The sequence below is a fragment of the Fistularia commersonii genome, chromosome 31, assembly GCF_037954325.1.
Source record: "Fistularia commersonii isolate RoL2024-O1a breed Wild chromosome 31, RoL_Fcom_v1.0, whole genome shotgun sequence".
NCBI lineage: Eukaryota > Metazoa > Chordata > Actinopteri > Syngnathiformes > Fistulariidae > Fistularia > Fistularia commersonii.
Window position 1 is genome coordinate 7910057 of NC_141314.1, and position 15478 is coordinate 7925534.

The following is a 15478-nucleotide window of genomic DNA, read 5'->3' on the forward strand; positions in this document are numbered from 1 at the left end:
AATATCAGGGAATATAAAAACACTCTCGTGGCCACATTACGCAGTCCATCCATCTGTCATTAGAAAGCGCGGGCCGTTCTTCTTTCGGCAGAGATAAACAGACGCACTTTCCCGAGGGTCTGATCCGGCCGGCCGAGCGCGGAGGCGAGGCGTCAGAAGGTCCGAAACTACGGGCAAAGGTGAGTTGATTGAGGCGTATTTCTACGTCTGGCAGGCAAAAGTCAGTTTAACGACGTTAAGCTCCGTTCGGAATATCTAACGACTAAATACTTACGTAATAACAGATGGGGACGACAATGAAAAACCCGCGTGCCAAACAAAAGAGACCTGACTATGCAAAAAAAGGGAACGATGGCGAAACATCGGCCGTGCAAAGGGAGGCGGGAGAGAGATGGCCAGAAATTAGGCCAGTGTGCTAGGAACAGAAGGGAATAAAGTGAGGGTGAGATGAAAAGAGTGAGTAATAGAAGGTGTGAGAGGAGGAGGGAGGTCAGTAGAGATGTGGAGATGGGTGGAGGATGAGGGGGAGCAATGAGCCCCCAGTGCTCAGCTGTCAGTGCTTCCTCTGCAGGTGGGGCAGGAGGATTGCCAAGTCCCTCTCTCCCACTCACACAGACACCCATGCATCGCTCTATAATGGATGCTTTACACCGGTGCCAGAGAGAGAAAGACCCAGGCAGGGAGGGAGAGTGAGAGAGACAGAAGCGAGAAGACGAAAGGGAAGGAGAGGGTGGGGACTGGTAGAAGAAAGAACCTGCTGTTGAGAACAAGGACAAAAAAAAAAAAAAAGCGCCAGGGAAAATGCATTAGAGATGAAGGTGCTCGGTCTGAGGCCGGGAGAAACGGCAGACAGACGGACGGCGAGAAAGCCCCATCAAGTCATTTCGCCAATCAAGACAGGAAACAGACGAGACTGTCTGGGAGCAATATGATGCCGCCATTGGTTTAATTGATCTAAAGGCTAACGGGATCGAAGAAAGCAGGGACGCGGCACCGGCCCAGAGGTGCGGCCGCAACCGCCGCCGCGCGTCACGTGTTCCTCGCCGTGATTTATCAAGAGCGACTCGTCGATAGTCTCTCTCTACATGAACTAATGACTCGCCGGAGTCTTCGGGTCATCAACGCGTGACACCCTTTGCGGTCGACTCGTCCATCAGCCAGGATTGGATTCCAAAAGTAATCTCTGCGATTCATCACCAGATGGGTCTCATTGTGTTGTCTTGGAGAATATTGCTGAGACAGCCCCGGCGCGCCACATGTCTCCCGAGCTGCCAATGTCCATGTGTACATTTGGAGATCTTCGGGTTTCACGCAACGCAACGCAACGCAACACTGAGCTGCTACCTGGGTTGATGGAGGCATGGATTTACTCAAGCACTCAATTATCCCCTGCTTCTTTCTCTGACCCGGTGCTTGGCTGTTTAACACCTATAACTCCATGCTTTATAGGCACAAGTACCTGCTGCAAGTACAGACAGACGGATGGCCGGGCTACCTGGAGGAACTGCCTCCGCTGTTTTCAGACCATCCGTCAAATTTTCATTCCTCTGCTCTCTCCTGGCTTGGAATAGGCAAAGCTGCCTCCTCCCTGATGGACAACCCGCCTAGATACTATTTTCCAGACTGTCATCCCGAACTGGCAAAATGACCCGAACCGAGTCATCTTTATCCTAATAACGCCCTCCCTCCACGCATTACTCGAAAGTGTCATGCCGAATTTTAAGCGTTTTCTTTTTTTCGCCCTTCTTTTTCCCTCTTCGGCGTGATTAGTGATTGAAATGAAAAGAAAGAAATAGAAGGTACCTGAAAACGCCACGTAGATCTAATTAAAGCCGAAAACAGTTTAAGCGGGAAGATATCGACGCTTTGTAAAATAAAATCAATTTGCTCGCACAATGTTACGAAATATTATCGTTAAAAAGGCTATTTGTGTTCTCTGCACGGGGATCACTGCGCTATACACTGTAGCGGAACACAACGCCGGGAAGTTAGTGTAAATAAATACCAGCATTCTGGCTCCACGGAGATGGCTTCCCACTGGTTTAATTATCGCTCTTGTCAATCGAGATGGAAGAATACGGCACCTGACAATGCATGTCCCCATTCTCTCATCTCACACAGGCCTTTTTCACACCATGAGATACACAAGACACCCTTCAGCAAACAGGCAAATCAAACCTTGAGATGGAAGCGTTCTGTTGCCTCAAACACCCAGGTAACTTTATATTGTCAACGCGCTGAATGCCTTTGACAGCTCAGAAATAAGGTCTATTCAACTTTGACAATCGTCCCCCGGTTTTTCTCAAGCACGAGGCATTTGCACAACAATGGCTGCGGCATCGTCTTTGAGTAACATCCAGGGGATGCGGGGATGCGGCTATCTCGCCCGGTTCACAAACCGGCTCGCGTAAGGCGCCTTTGTTTGATGTTTAAACTCCGGCGGCTCGATGGCTGCGGCAGGATGTCCGCACAAGTGAAAGTCACGATTGGATGAATTAAATGGCCGGATCTGTACGGTAACAGCTGGGCGCGGGGAGATTATGTCGAGAGGGGGGGTCGTTCGGGCCTGTGGGCCATTCGGCAAGGAGTACCTCCCATGGGTCTCATCTCAGAGAGGAAACCCGCGCGGGTTATGTTCAAGGGTAGCGGCCGGACGCAGTGGAAAATTCAAAGAAATGATGTGTAGCAAGTCTTGTGCACCTTTCAACCATATTAGTTGTTGACCTGTCCTGGAGTAATGGATAATTTGGATCTGCATTTATATAAGCCCTAAGTGCCGGGATGGAGACAAAGTAATGAATGCAAGCTCTTGACGCTCAGCACATCGGATATTCCGGTACATCGGCTGCCCGCCATATATTTTCGTTCCTCCAAAGGACAACCGCGGGCCTTCGTGCGCCTGCTAAATGAATAGCGGAGGTTTGGGGATCTTTGCGATACAGAACGGTGGATTCGTGTCACAATCTGAAAGTATAACGCGAATCCATATGTTGAATACAGAGCACGAAATCAAATGTGAAATTATGGATGCGTGTTCAACATGGATATGAAAACAAATAAAGCAAGCTAAACACGACCAAACAGACGTGTCTGTCGGCTGACGCCTTAGTGGAAGAGTTTTTGCAGGTTGTTTTTTTTTTTTCACAGGAGGTGCGTACGGAGTGTGCATTTTAAATCAGGCTCACTGTGATTAAGGAGGTATCATGTGAAAAAGAGAGACTTCAACATTGAAAGTATTACCTCGCTGATTTATGTATTCAAAATCGGTGTTGATAATTAGCTAAACCCATTCGGTTTATTTTGGTTCACGTTAGCGTGTCGCCTGAGTATTATCCAATGGTTACACCTGTTGCATACGTTGAAGCTGATTCTTTTAATTCCCAAGATAATTCCTAAGATAACGTGCGATCAGATTCCCGACGATGATTTAATTTTTATTTTTTCATGATTCAAGCCGCTCCGCTGTCGGACCGTGGCGGATCATAGGGGTCTCCCTGTTTTCTTCGTGACAAAAATGTACAATTGTCCTCGCTAAACTCGATATCTCATATCCATTTTTATCAAATCCGGCGCCCCCGCGGCGCGCATTCCTCCTTGACTTATCTTTGCCACCTCTTACCGCCTGTGAATTCATTCATACTTTTTGCTGACCGCTGAGCACCTGCCTGTCACGCTTCACTCTGGATACTCTCAAGCTCCCGTGGTTTTCGCTGTTTGCGAGGTGGTGTCTTGAATTAAAATCCCATGGCGCACGTTGCACTGATGTAATAAAACACGAGCATTTAACATGCGCATTTACGGTCCTCAATAACCTGGAAGTCTTAATAAAAATGAAAGCTGACATTGGCATGAAGGATCTTCCACACTAGCCTTCTTTAATGCCCAAGATGTTCCATTAAAATGGGAGCACTTCCTCACAAGTGGAGCTTTTATCCTGATTGCTTACAGGAACAGAGAGAGAGAGAGAGAGAGAGAGAGAGAAAAGAGAAACCGGTGACCTTCAGTGCCTCCACAACTACCCTTTCCATCTGAGCTCCATGAGCAGACATCGTGTGCCTTACGAGTAATAGGATTTTCAGGCAAACAGATGCCGCTGTATCCTGTATCGTGGTATGCATTAAGACGTTTCTTGTTAAAATCTGAATCATTAGGCTCTTAATATTCCGCTCGTGTGCGGAAGAGCCTTCTTACTTCTCCCTCTCTCTCTCTCTTTCTCTCTTTTTTTTTTTTAATCCTAATGATTATTAGAAGATAGGGGGAAAAGCCAAATCTGCATGTTCAATTAGTGCCTGTGCGATGTGAGATAATACGTAAAACTGGCTAATGTCCTTGGTGCTGAACTTCTTCGGTCCCTTTCTGTTTGAGGACGGAGGAAAAAAAAAAAGGCTGGGGACGAAGATTTCCCTCTGCGGGATCTCGACTGTTTAGCAACATTTAATAAGCTAGACAAAAACACTCTCCCGCTGAAAAAGGCTGGTTAATGACCGTCCTACTTCCGACTACTCAGATGTGCACCTGGATTGCCGGCCACATTGCAAACAAGGCGACCATCTTATTCCTCGCGCCGTGCCGCGCACGCTGCCGGCAAGGGAGCGGGAGATGGCGAGAAAGGAAACTATATGTCCCTCGCACGCGCTTACTGTTTGTGAACAGATGGGCGCGGCGAAGAGATGAATAAACGGCGGAGGTAACGGCGGGGATGGGGTCGGAAAAAAAAAAAAAAAAAATCAACCCCCGTGAGAGGATGTCCGGGCCAGCCTTCACACGACCCAGACGGCGGGGCGGGGAAGAGGGAGGGCTTCTGATGGATGTATCTTTTGACTGGAGCCCTTGGCACACCTACGTGGAGACGCCACCAAGGCCAGGCCAGAGGAGCAGGCAATCAAAGAGTGACCGCAGGGCTCGGATGATATAGGAGGATCCAGTTTATTAAATAGGCTTCAGGAGGCGCATCTCAAGTAAGTTGTCACTCTGTCACCAACGAGCATAAAAGAAATCTCAGTCAGATGGAAAGTCTATACAATTCAGGCAGTGATGACAGACTACGGACAATAAGAACGGGCATTCTGTCATTAAATACGCCGACACACCGGGGGAGGTGGAGAACCGCACGTCTTTGCCAATTTACCTGTCTATCTGACCCGGGCCTCGTTATCCTACATCTTAGCGGCGGGTGCACGGAAATGCTTGCGCGCGCGTTATCGTATCCTCCCTGTTCTAATCTGCGAGGTTGAACACACCGAATTCAATATAACGGCGCTACGTTGTCCATTTCCCAGGAAGCCTCTGCAACAGTTATGATAATAATAATACTACTAATAATAATACTAATACTACTACCACTAATAATAACAATAAAACGTTTTATATCTGGAGATCGCGGGGAACGACGACGCGTTGTTTTCGGTTCCCGACTTAATTTCCATCAAAGTGCAGAGCAGGAAACTCAATATAAGACGCTCTTCCACAGAAGCAACAGTCAGGTAACACGGATAGAAAATCAGTTGGCAAATCCATTACTAGAGGCCACCTGAAAGCAGGAGTGTTCATGCCAGTGTATAATTCATTTGATTATAGATTTTTACCTCGATTTTCCCCGCTACGGGGATCCAGACACTATGATCCATTTCTTGTTTACTGTGTTGTTTTAGGAACAGAATATTCTACCGAAAAAAGGGGGGGGTTTGTGCACGCAGGCGCGACTGGATATTTCTCTTTTTGCATTTCCTATCACATCCCTCGACCCTCTCCAGTGCTAAACTTTCTGTAATTACAATAATCTGCACTCTGAGAGGGAATCTGTGAAATCTAATTGCAATTGGTAACATTCACAGCAACAGTCCTGCCAGAGAAGAGACTTCCTGTTTCATGTTTCCCCAGTCTTTTGAATTTTCACTGGCTCTTTTTTTTTATCACATCAGGGGGGCACATATTTCTATTCCGGGGGAAAAAAAAAAGAAGAAAACAGACTTCGTAATATTCCATTTACCAGGAGGCAGAGGAGATGGTTTCACTGGCAATATAATAACATGCTACATGGAGCGTGGGATTATGGAGTAGGAATACCAAAAAAGGGCATTTATGGTAAGGAAAAAAAAAAAAAAAAAAATCAATCCAAAAGCAGCCGTCATTCATCAGATGAATACAAGGCAATTATTAATACTCGAATGCAAATTTGAGGATACAAACATTCTGCAATGGGAGCAGAAGAAGAAAAGTCTGGTTATGTTGAAAAAGTTGTTGAAAGAGGACAAATTGCACAAATTCAAATTGATGGAATAAGCGCGTCTTTTGGCTGGATGTTTGTAACTGTATCACCTTATGATTACCAGACCAAAGTAAATCCGAGATCAACAGCCCGATAAAGAAAGGGGAATTTCTTCAATGCAACCCACCGCCTTCTAATGTTGAATAAAGGGCCTGCCTCGCATCTCCAGCCATGTGTGTCTTAAGCACCGTGTTTATGGCTTGTTTACAAGTGTATTTCTGAATGGTAAGATTTCTCATTTGGAATATTATAGCACCGCAAAAACATAATAATGACGATACAAAAAAAAAAAAAAAAAAAAGATGAATGCCTGAGAAGCCAAATTTTAAATGGATGAGGAAGTGACTGACTGTAAGAATTCCAGGTTTAGGATGATGCAGTCAACTTGGCTCCGCTGGCAGCAGCTGGCAGTGACATTCATGGACGGCGCTCAAAGCGGTGACACGCGGCACGAACGAACGAATAAGAACTAGCGCTCGCTTTTAATTGGCCACGTCCAGGTTAAGTTGTGCGCGATAACTCATCTTAAAGGCGCTTTTAAGAAAAACAACTAAAATTATTAGAGGAACGGAACTGTGGCTGCAACTCGACGGCTCATTCTCGCTTTCAGTCTGCTTACAGCGCACACACACACACACACACACACACACACACACACACACACACACACACACACACAGCAAAACAAACAGCATGAAAAAGAAACACTGCACCTTCATGTTCACTTCTGACAATCAGTAGAAAGGCGCATGTGGGGGATATGTGGAAGGCGGCAGGGTATGGCGATGTGACACCAATATGTGGTTTGAAATCTGCTGTGAAGTTTCAATTTCCCCGGTGAACATCAGCATCATTTAAATGCAAACACCTGCTCCTGAAAACATTCGCCATGCTTACAGTAGAGGAGAATACATTATTCAATAACTCGCTTCCCGCAGCACCGCTTTCTAATATCGAGCAGCCGGCGCTCGGGTTGACATGAACGTCACAGCTGTAAACGCAAGCTCCTCCCCTCTGGTACTGTACCTTCCGAGTGATGGGACAAGGTTAGCAGGCTGACGCAGGAGGCGCCGATTCCGGAACCGAAGACGGTGATGCGATTGGAGTCTCCTCCGAAGAAGCCGATGTTCTCGCTGATCCACCTCAGGGCCTGAATCTGGTCCAGGAGGCCGTAATTCCCTTTGGCTGCCTGGTCGCCGGTGCTGAGGAAACCTGAAAGGGAGCGGTTTAACAGACGGGAAATACATGGAGTTAATAAATAAGCCGTATCAATTTACGGGGGGAAAAAAAAAATCTACACTCCGCACCTTGCGTGCTCCCGGGGATGTCACATGTACACTCGTGTGTGTCTGCCATATGGTCTTACCCACAATGAACAACCAGCCCAGAATATTACAGGAAGTGTCACAACAGATGACAGCAGCGGAGAAATCATGACTTATTAGATGACAAGCTTGTTGGTAAAATAGGGAGCGCGTGTGACCACATGTCATCCACACCTTATGGGAAATCGATAGCGCGCCTCCCTGGGTGGACACCATCACCTGATATATCGAGCGGTCCTGATGAAACCGTATGGATTTATGAAAATTCCAAAAAGGGAGAAAGGAAAAAAAAGGGAAAAAAAAGGGAAAAAAAAAAAATACAATACATCCGAAGCTCCGACTGTGGATTAAACCCTCATCACACATCCGAACGGAATTAATATTTTTCTTGACGTTCTTTAAAACCTCGCCCGCGCTCAATGGCGCCGGGCTCTTTAAGCCGGAACGTTGAAAAACAGGTGAAATCCATCTCCCAACCCCATCTGTGTGTGTGTGTGTGTGTGTGTGTGCGTAATCTGCCGCGTGACGAGTCGGACAGTAAGTCTTTCTTGGGTATATCAGAGCTCGTGTTAACACGGCAACCTCTCTCCGCTGCCCTCTCGGGCGCGAGCTCAGCTGTATGATGGGTAATCAAGAGTCAAGGGAGAGGATCAAAGAGTGGCGCTCCCTGAAGTCTCCACGGTAGATTCGGTGTCCATCAAAACCTTGAACGTGCATGTGAGGCGACAGCTTGGAGACACGCGTGGACGCCAGGACCTCCCCCGTTTATCTCTTCGGCGGCGACGCCGCGAAACATTTCGCGAGCGCCGCGTCCGTCTGCGGGAGGGACGCTTACGGGCCTCCAGTGACGACCCTTCAGCTTTTCTCGGGATTGTTTCTAACATCTATTTCATGGTTCATGCCTCCATGTAATGATGAGTACTCTGTATTTAAGTCCGCAGGGTAAGAAAGAATAGTTTTGATATCAGCAAAGAAAGGAAAAACAGATAGAATCAGCTTGTTTTTCGACCCCGGTCAGCAAAAGAATGCAGAATTTAGGTAGACGCAGATTAGAAAACGGTTGCGATGGGCTTTTCTGGTTGATTCATTCATTATCTATACCGCTTGTCAGGGTTGTGACGCGCTGGAGCCTATCCCAGCTTCCACAGGGTGGGAGGCGGGGTTCAGCCTGGACCATCAGGGCCGTAAACAGGGACATACGACCGTTCATCCTCCCATTCAAGCATCAAATAGAGACAGAGAACCATTTAAATATCGTTTAAGGGCGCGCAACCGCTCGGCCCCTCAATCACGTTCGGACGATTAATTGGGTCTCGTCTTGCACGATTTTGTACCGTGGGAGGAAACTGGAGGAAACCCACGCACACACGTGGAGGACATGCAAACGCCAGGCAGGATCGAACCACGATCAAATCGAAGAGTCCACTTAGGAAGCAACACTGATTTCGACTTGTTTTAAGGACATTACATCATAGTTGGATCAGCCTGTCGTGCGTTTTTCCACTTTCATTTTTAGTGTGACTCCAAATCCAGACCTCCAAGGGTTCATGCATTTGATTTCCACTGATCATTTTGGTATAATTTTGTCGTCAGCACATTCAACAATGTAAAGTCATTCATTCATTTCTAGGATCTGTTATTTTAGTGCTCCTGTTATTTTTTTTGAGCATATGTGTATATATATATGTATAAATACACACACATACATATACATATATGTGTGTGTGTGTATATATATATACACATATATATGTATATATATGAAATATTTTTATGAAATATTTTATTTTATGAAATTCAATTAAATATATATATGTTTTAAGCATTGTATACATATATGTATGCATATGCAATTTACATATATATATATATATATATATATATACTATCTTTTTTATAAAATATTATATTTCATTAAATTGAATTAAATACATATATGTGTGTGTGTGTGTGTGTGTGTGTGTGTATACTTTATATATACATATTATATTTTTATAAAATATCATATTTTGGCAAATTAAATTCAATAGATATATACATAAAATACAAAAATGCCTTTCTAACCCCCTTTTCTTTCCTCCGAGTGAATCTAATACTAGAGAGAGCACGAGCTGCTGTCTGCTGTCCCGTCCCCAAAAAGCACACCTGCCTTGCCCTGCATGCCTGTTGGCAACAGAGAGGGTGAGCGGGGGAAAGGCCAAGGCTGATCATCGATAGGGAGAGGGGGCAGCACAGGAAGCAGAGCAGCAGACAAATGGATCAACAGATGGTCTCCTTCAGACGCATCCCCGAGGAAGCAGTATGGCACATGCAGAGAGAGGGAGTGAAAGAGACAGGCAAAGGAACAGAGATGGGTTGAGGGAGGAGGAGGGAGAGAACTCCGAATGATTATGTGCGACTGTTGCGCGGAAAAAAAAAAAAAAAAAAAAATCCCTCCAACCATGAACCGGCCGTTTCATCAGAAATGTATTTGCAGCAAACTGGATTCGCTCTATTCAGCCAGGCCTCTTTGTTTAGCCATTATTCCTATGCATCTATAAATAAAGCCGGTCATTAAAATGTAGAGGTGGATTCCTACATCTTAGACAACGCGGCAGGCTGCAGGCACCATTTAAAAATATATCTAATATAGCTGGTGGTTATATTTTAATTGGAAAGGTGACAGAAGGAATTTTCTTTGGAAAGCAATTAAGATAGCATTGTAATTGTTTTTTTTTTTTTTTTTTGTGCTGCTTTTTCTATTTGTTACATTTATCGCGGTCCATTATCTTCACATTTCTGCTCTGGAAGTGTTTTTGTACCGTATCAAGAGTATTTCTTTAGGTCTATCAATCTCATCAATACATTAATCGTCTCCATCCTTCATGTAAATAAAACCACGGATACCACTACACAATTTGATCAATAAAGGGGCAAAAGCAGGCGTTTTTTTTTTTTTTTTTTTTTACCTCCTCTTTTAATTCGCTTCAAAAGTCATAAAAATTTCAGAGCTTCCCGATACCCCCACCCCCCCACCCCGGCCCGGGAAATAGGTTATAGATTTCCAGATCCAGCAGACGATATCCGTCTGATCAGCACGGCGTGGGCTTTGGCTGCACATTCGCCGTGATGCGCAGTTTTCACAGCTCACACCTACACAAGACCTTGAATTCTGGGCTGAGGCTCAGTTCCTCTCAACCATTTGGTCAGATTTCTTATGCATCAGACTGTGCGCCTCCAACGTTGGACAGAGACTTTATTTCAATAAACTGCCGGCGCAGGTTTACTATAACTATTCAATAATGGAATATAATCACATAACATCCATCTTTGTTAGCCTTCTTAATGTACTTCAATTCTCAAATTGTCTTTTAAATGATCTGACAAATTAACTCGGGCACACACAGTATATATCATTACAGCCCCGGTCAAGTTAATTCAGCAAACATACAATACTCATTAAATCGCAAATAATGAAAGTAGATCTGGTGATTTAAAAGAAAAGTGTTTTCATGCTAATTTAATTTATTTTTCGACTTAATGAATCTCGCCTGTTGAGAGTTCTGTAACAAACTGTAGATTAAAACATGGCACGCTTAATAACAGACGCTGAGTCTGAGCCTTATGTCGACAGACTGAACAGCAGTGTCGTGTGCGGTGCGCGTATATCATGTTGTGAACAAATGGCGTTCAGTGTTTTCACTACAAGCAGCTCAATTAATAAGATCTTGTTTTGATGCGGGGACGGACCTGGGAGAATCAGGAATCGTGCACACCTCGTCCTACATTTCGTTTTATAAGGTCTGCTGAGAAAGCGGGATATATATGCATCGCTTGCAAAAGGTCATATCGACAAATAGCTTTTCAGATCATTAAAAAAAATGGCTGAAACAAATATGAAATGTGACCTCCCTCTCGCCGGTGTCAGCCGGCTTGGATATAACATTTTGGTTTTCTTTATTCACTGCAAACAAACGGGATGCATTGCTTTTTATTTTTTTCTTCGCTCTCTACCTAACAACTTGTCTCGAATGTTTTTCGGATCATTAATCAGCGCTCCTCTGCTTTGACGTGATATAAACTGAGCTTGTGGCGTCCAACCGGCGTGCGGAAAAAACATTTTCTCCTCGGTAGACGGAGCCCGGTGGTAGATCCGTCCCCTGTTTCGGTGACCGGTTGCAGCCAGGCCAGGTCACACCTGTCACCTTGCATCGTCCTTGTCGGACAAAACACCGTGTTTATATAGCGCGGCTCCGCCTGCGAGGAACCTGGCCGCCCTTGTCACTTTAACATAACCGGAGGGCCGGTGAATGTATAGAGCGTGACGCTGTCCCCTCTCCGTGGCGTCGCGGCTCCGGCCGGCGTGCCGGGAGCGACGCATGAGCAGCGGCCGCTATGTTCCCGGACCGGGATATTACAGCTCCGCCTCGGCACCTCTCCCGGTCTGCGTACCGAGCGCGACGCCAATCGCGGTGATTTGCGGCTCGGCTGGCCTCCTTTCGATAAACGCGTGTCGCTGTCACGTTCAAAACCGAACGTCTCTGTTTCCTCCGGCGGCCTCTCCTTTCGCCGTACATCTCGGCATTGATATTGCGCTATCGATTATGATTTAAATGCCCGTTTCCTACGGAGGGCCGTAGCTCACGGTGGAGCGGAAAGAGGCGATGATAATGATCACTCCGACCCAAGACATCTCTCTTAGCCTGATCTCCTAGATAATGGAATGCGCGTAAAATAAGAGCGCGGGGCGAGAGGGGGGCGGGTAAGACGGGTAAGGAGGAGGGCGAAAGCGTGTTATTGAGCCGAAGAGCGAGCTGACACAGGGACAGATGGAGGAAACGGATAGGGAGGAGCGGAGGAGGAGGAGGAGGAGGAGGGGGTTGGGAGTGACGGCGGTGACGTAACGGAGGACTTCCTGCTGGATTCATTCTCACTTTTACTTTGCATTTTCCGTGTTTTATTTTTTTCTCTCCCACTCATGCTCTCCTCCTTTGAGGGCGATGGCTAACAAGGCCATCTGTGTCCAAACTCCCTTTCGGTTCTAACCCCCCCCCCACCCTCCCGCCTCCCCATCTCCCTCTTGCCCTCTCCTTCTATCTATTCTCCCACTTCTCCTCTCTGGGGAAATAAAGGCCCACACAGTCACAGCCTTGACAGCCTCCCCTAAGAATCCCTCACTACAAAAGAGCTCCAACTTCCCCCCCAGCTAGGCTCGGGCTGAATAGGAGCCTCTGGGGTGTGGATGAGAAGCAGAGGAGGGAAGGGGCCACCCTCTGCACAGCCGAATAAAGGGCCTGTGTGTCCGGCTCGCGATGAGCGAGGGACCGACCCTTCGGTCCATCTTTCACACAGAGAGTCATTCACACAAGATTTTTCATCCTCTCATTTTTGGCCCCCGTAAGTTCTCCGCCGAGATGATAAAATAAATAGTAAGCGGGCAGAAGAGAGACGTGGGCCCCGGCCAAGGTGACGTCCGTTGGATCGGGCCCCCCCCCCCACGTTCCCGTTTACAGCTCGACGCCAAAAACCAATGTTTGAGAGCGGTTTGATCTCAGAATATGTTAGAGGGACAGGCAGCGAGAGAGAGGAAGAGAGGAAGAGAGAGGCAAATACAAGAAAGCCTCTTTCTGGCAGGCTCAACAAAAAAAAAAAAAAAAAAAGGCCATTTACTCAACACTGCACTCTCATCTCTGACGAAAGACTAGACGAAAAACATAAAAACCGTACATTTTGATTGTCACAGCGACTTTGGACGAAATGATCCCACGAAAAAATGAGCGAGTTAAAATAATGCAGGAGCCCCTTCATCGAATCGGCGCCATCACAGATAAAGAATTAAAGAGGACACGAAACTGCCGCGGAACAAAGTAACCTGAAAGTGACGACGTTTTCTTCATCTATTATCGACGCCGCTTGTCCCGCACTCAGGGTCGTGTCGGGGCTGAAGTGCAAACCGCCGCGCCGCCAACCAGACGACCTTAAATAAAATAACACACTTGCAAAATGATTGAAAGGTAATATCCCAGAACGATGCGGCGTGGAGATAATCCGTCGTCGTATTTAGCTTTCTTCCTGCTGTAAACAGACGAAGGCGCCTGAATCGAAAACGAAACGTGACACGGAAACTCTTCGGACGCAATAATCGAGGTACAAAACCCCGGATGTCCTCCAGGCAGACAAGTAGACGGGAATGAAGAGAAGATACCGTAAGTGAGGACGCCGACGGCGCACGGCGGCAGCTGTTGGTCTTTCTGCATGTGACTCGGGGGCTGTTTGATTGGATTGGTCGATGTGTCCCGGTGGTCGGGCGTCACGACTGACGGGCCCTGATGAACAGCAGCCCTGGCAGAAACTGTAAATGAGCAGCTTCCATATGTATGACCCTTGGCATCTGAATGCCACTCAATCAATCACGTATCAGCAATAGCCCTTGTCAGTTATCAGTTTTGCCGGCCTTTTTTTTTTTTTGGTTTCTCTGCTTGCCGTCCCTCGCCAGTTAGTTTCCTACTCCGTTTCCTGTCTTACTTGGCCTCGGTTTCTTTTTTTTTTTTTTTTCCCTCGCCTTTTCCTTGTCCTTTCTCCTCCGCTCACCTTCTTTCTTATTTATATCCTTCAGCATGTCTCCTTTGAACAAATAGTATGGACACCAGTTTGCCAAACACAGCAAAATGCTTTTGAATTAAATAAAAAAGAAAGAATTCGACATCTCACAGCTGGTGTGGGGGCGGTTCACACGCGCCCACACAGAGACACGGCGCTCAAGAGTTAAAACCGTGAGGTCAGGCAGTTCTTCAGTTCCTCTTTGACAAACATTTTACTTCTGATTTCTTTAAACTGCTCTTATAGTCGAGATCTTTCGCTTGCAACAAACGGCGAAGCCTGATGTTCAGTATCGCGTTACGGCCTGTATCACGGCATCGGAAAAAATTACATCAATTCGGGGTGATGTAATTTGAGGGCAGCTTGAAAGAGCCTGGTGAGAAATTCTAGCACCAGTCGGCTCGCGGGCGGCACTGTGATGTTACGATAACGTTGTATATCACGGCGTATCAACGGAGTGAGTAAAGTGGAGGTATAGTGGAGAAATAAAGGTCAACATTTGAAGCGCATTCAAAGCTCAATCCTCTGCTCTACATGTTCAAGTACCACGAGTATCTGCTCCACGTGTTCTTCTAGTTCTTTTGTACGACGTCCAAAATGTTAGCTGTGAAAGCGATGAGCTGTTTTCCAGAGGTTTAGAACAGGACTCGTTCTGGCGACGAGTTCTGATTTCAACTCAGTCTCATATCAATAAGTTGATTTTTGTGTCGTAACAAGGAAACATCACATCTGCATGGATAGCGAGCTGCTGTATTTTGTTACATTTTGAAACACAAGGGGAATATGAGATTAGTTATGTTTATTATATAGCACGATTCTATTAAAAGGGATTTACAAGGTATACTTATAAATCCTGGTTTTCCATTAATATAGAAAGCTATATTTCTAGGTAATGGATTATAATATAACACTGTAGGCAAAATTGTACGATCGAGAAAACTACACAAACAGCTTGCTTTCCAGCACTACAGTATTGCTTTGCGTACTGTCAAGCCATGATAGCGGTCCAGGAATCTCACTATGACCACATGTGACGGGCAGTGGATGACAGAATGAGGTTGCAGATACAAGTGGAAATCTAAGTGGCCGGGCTTCACGCTAAGAGATAGGGGGGCTGCTGTTGTTTTCTTCTGCACAGAAAGAGTCAGCGGAGGTGGTTGGAGCATCTGATAAGGATGTCTCCCGAGTGCCTCGGAGGTGTTCTTGGCACGTCCAAATGGGTAAGAGGGTCCCCTGTCGACGCAGACTACGCGCTGGAATTTTTATCTGTCTTGTCTAGCCGGGAAACTCCGGCGAGTCCCCCAGG

At 46.3% G+C, this 15478-nt stretch overlaps 1 protein-coding gene across 2 annotated transcripts in view; it reads right to left on the bottom strand.

Moving 5' to 3' along the window:
- The window catches only part of nlgn3a (neuroligin 3a), a 114966-nt gene that overhangs the window by 33333 nt on the left and 66155 nt on the right, over nt 1–15478 (bottom strand). For both annotated transcript variants that reach the window (XM_086139215.1, XM_086139216.1), the window contains one exon: nt 7295–7480. In XM_086139215.1, coding sequence (XP_085995341.1) covers nt 7295–7480 — 186 coding nt within the window. The remainder of the gene's footprint in view (nt 1–7294; nt 7481–15478) is intronic.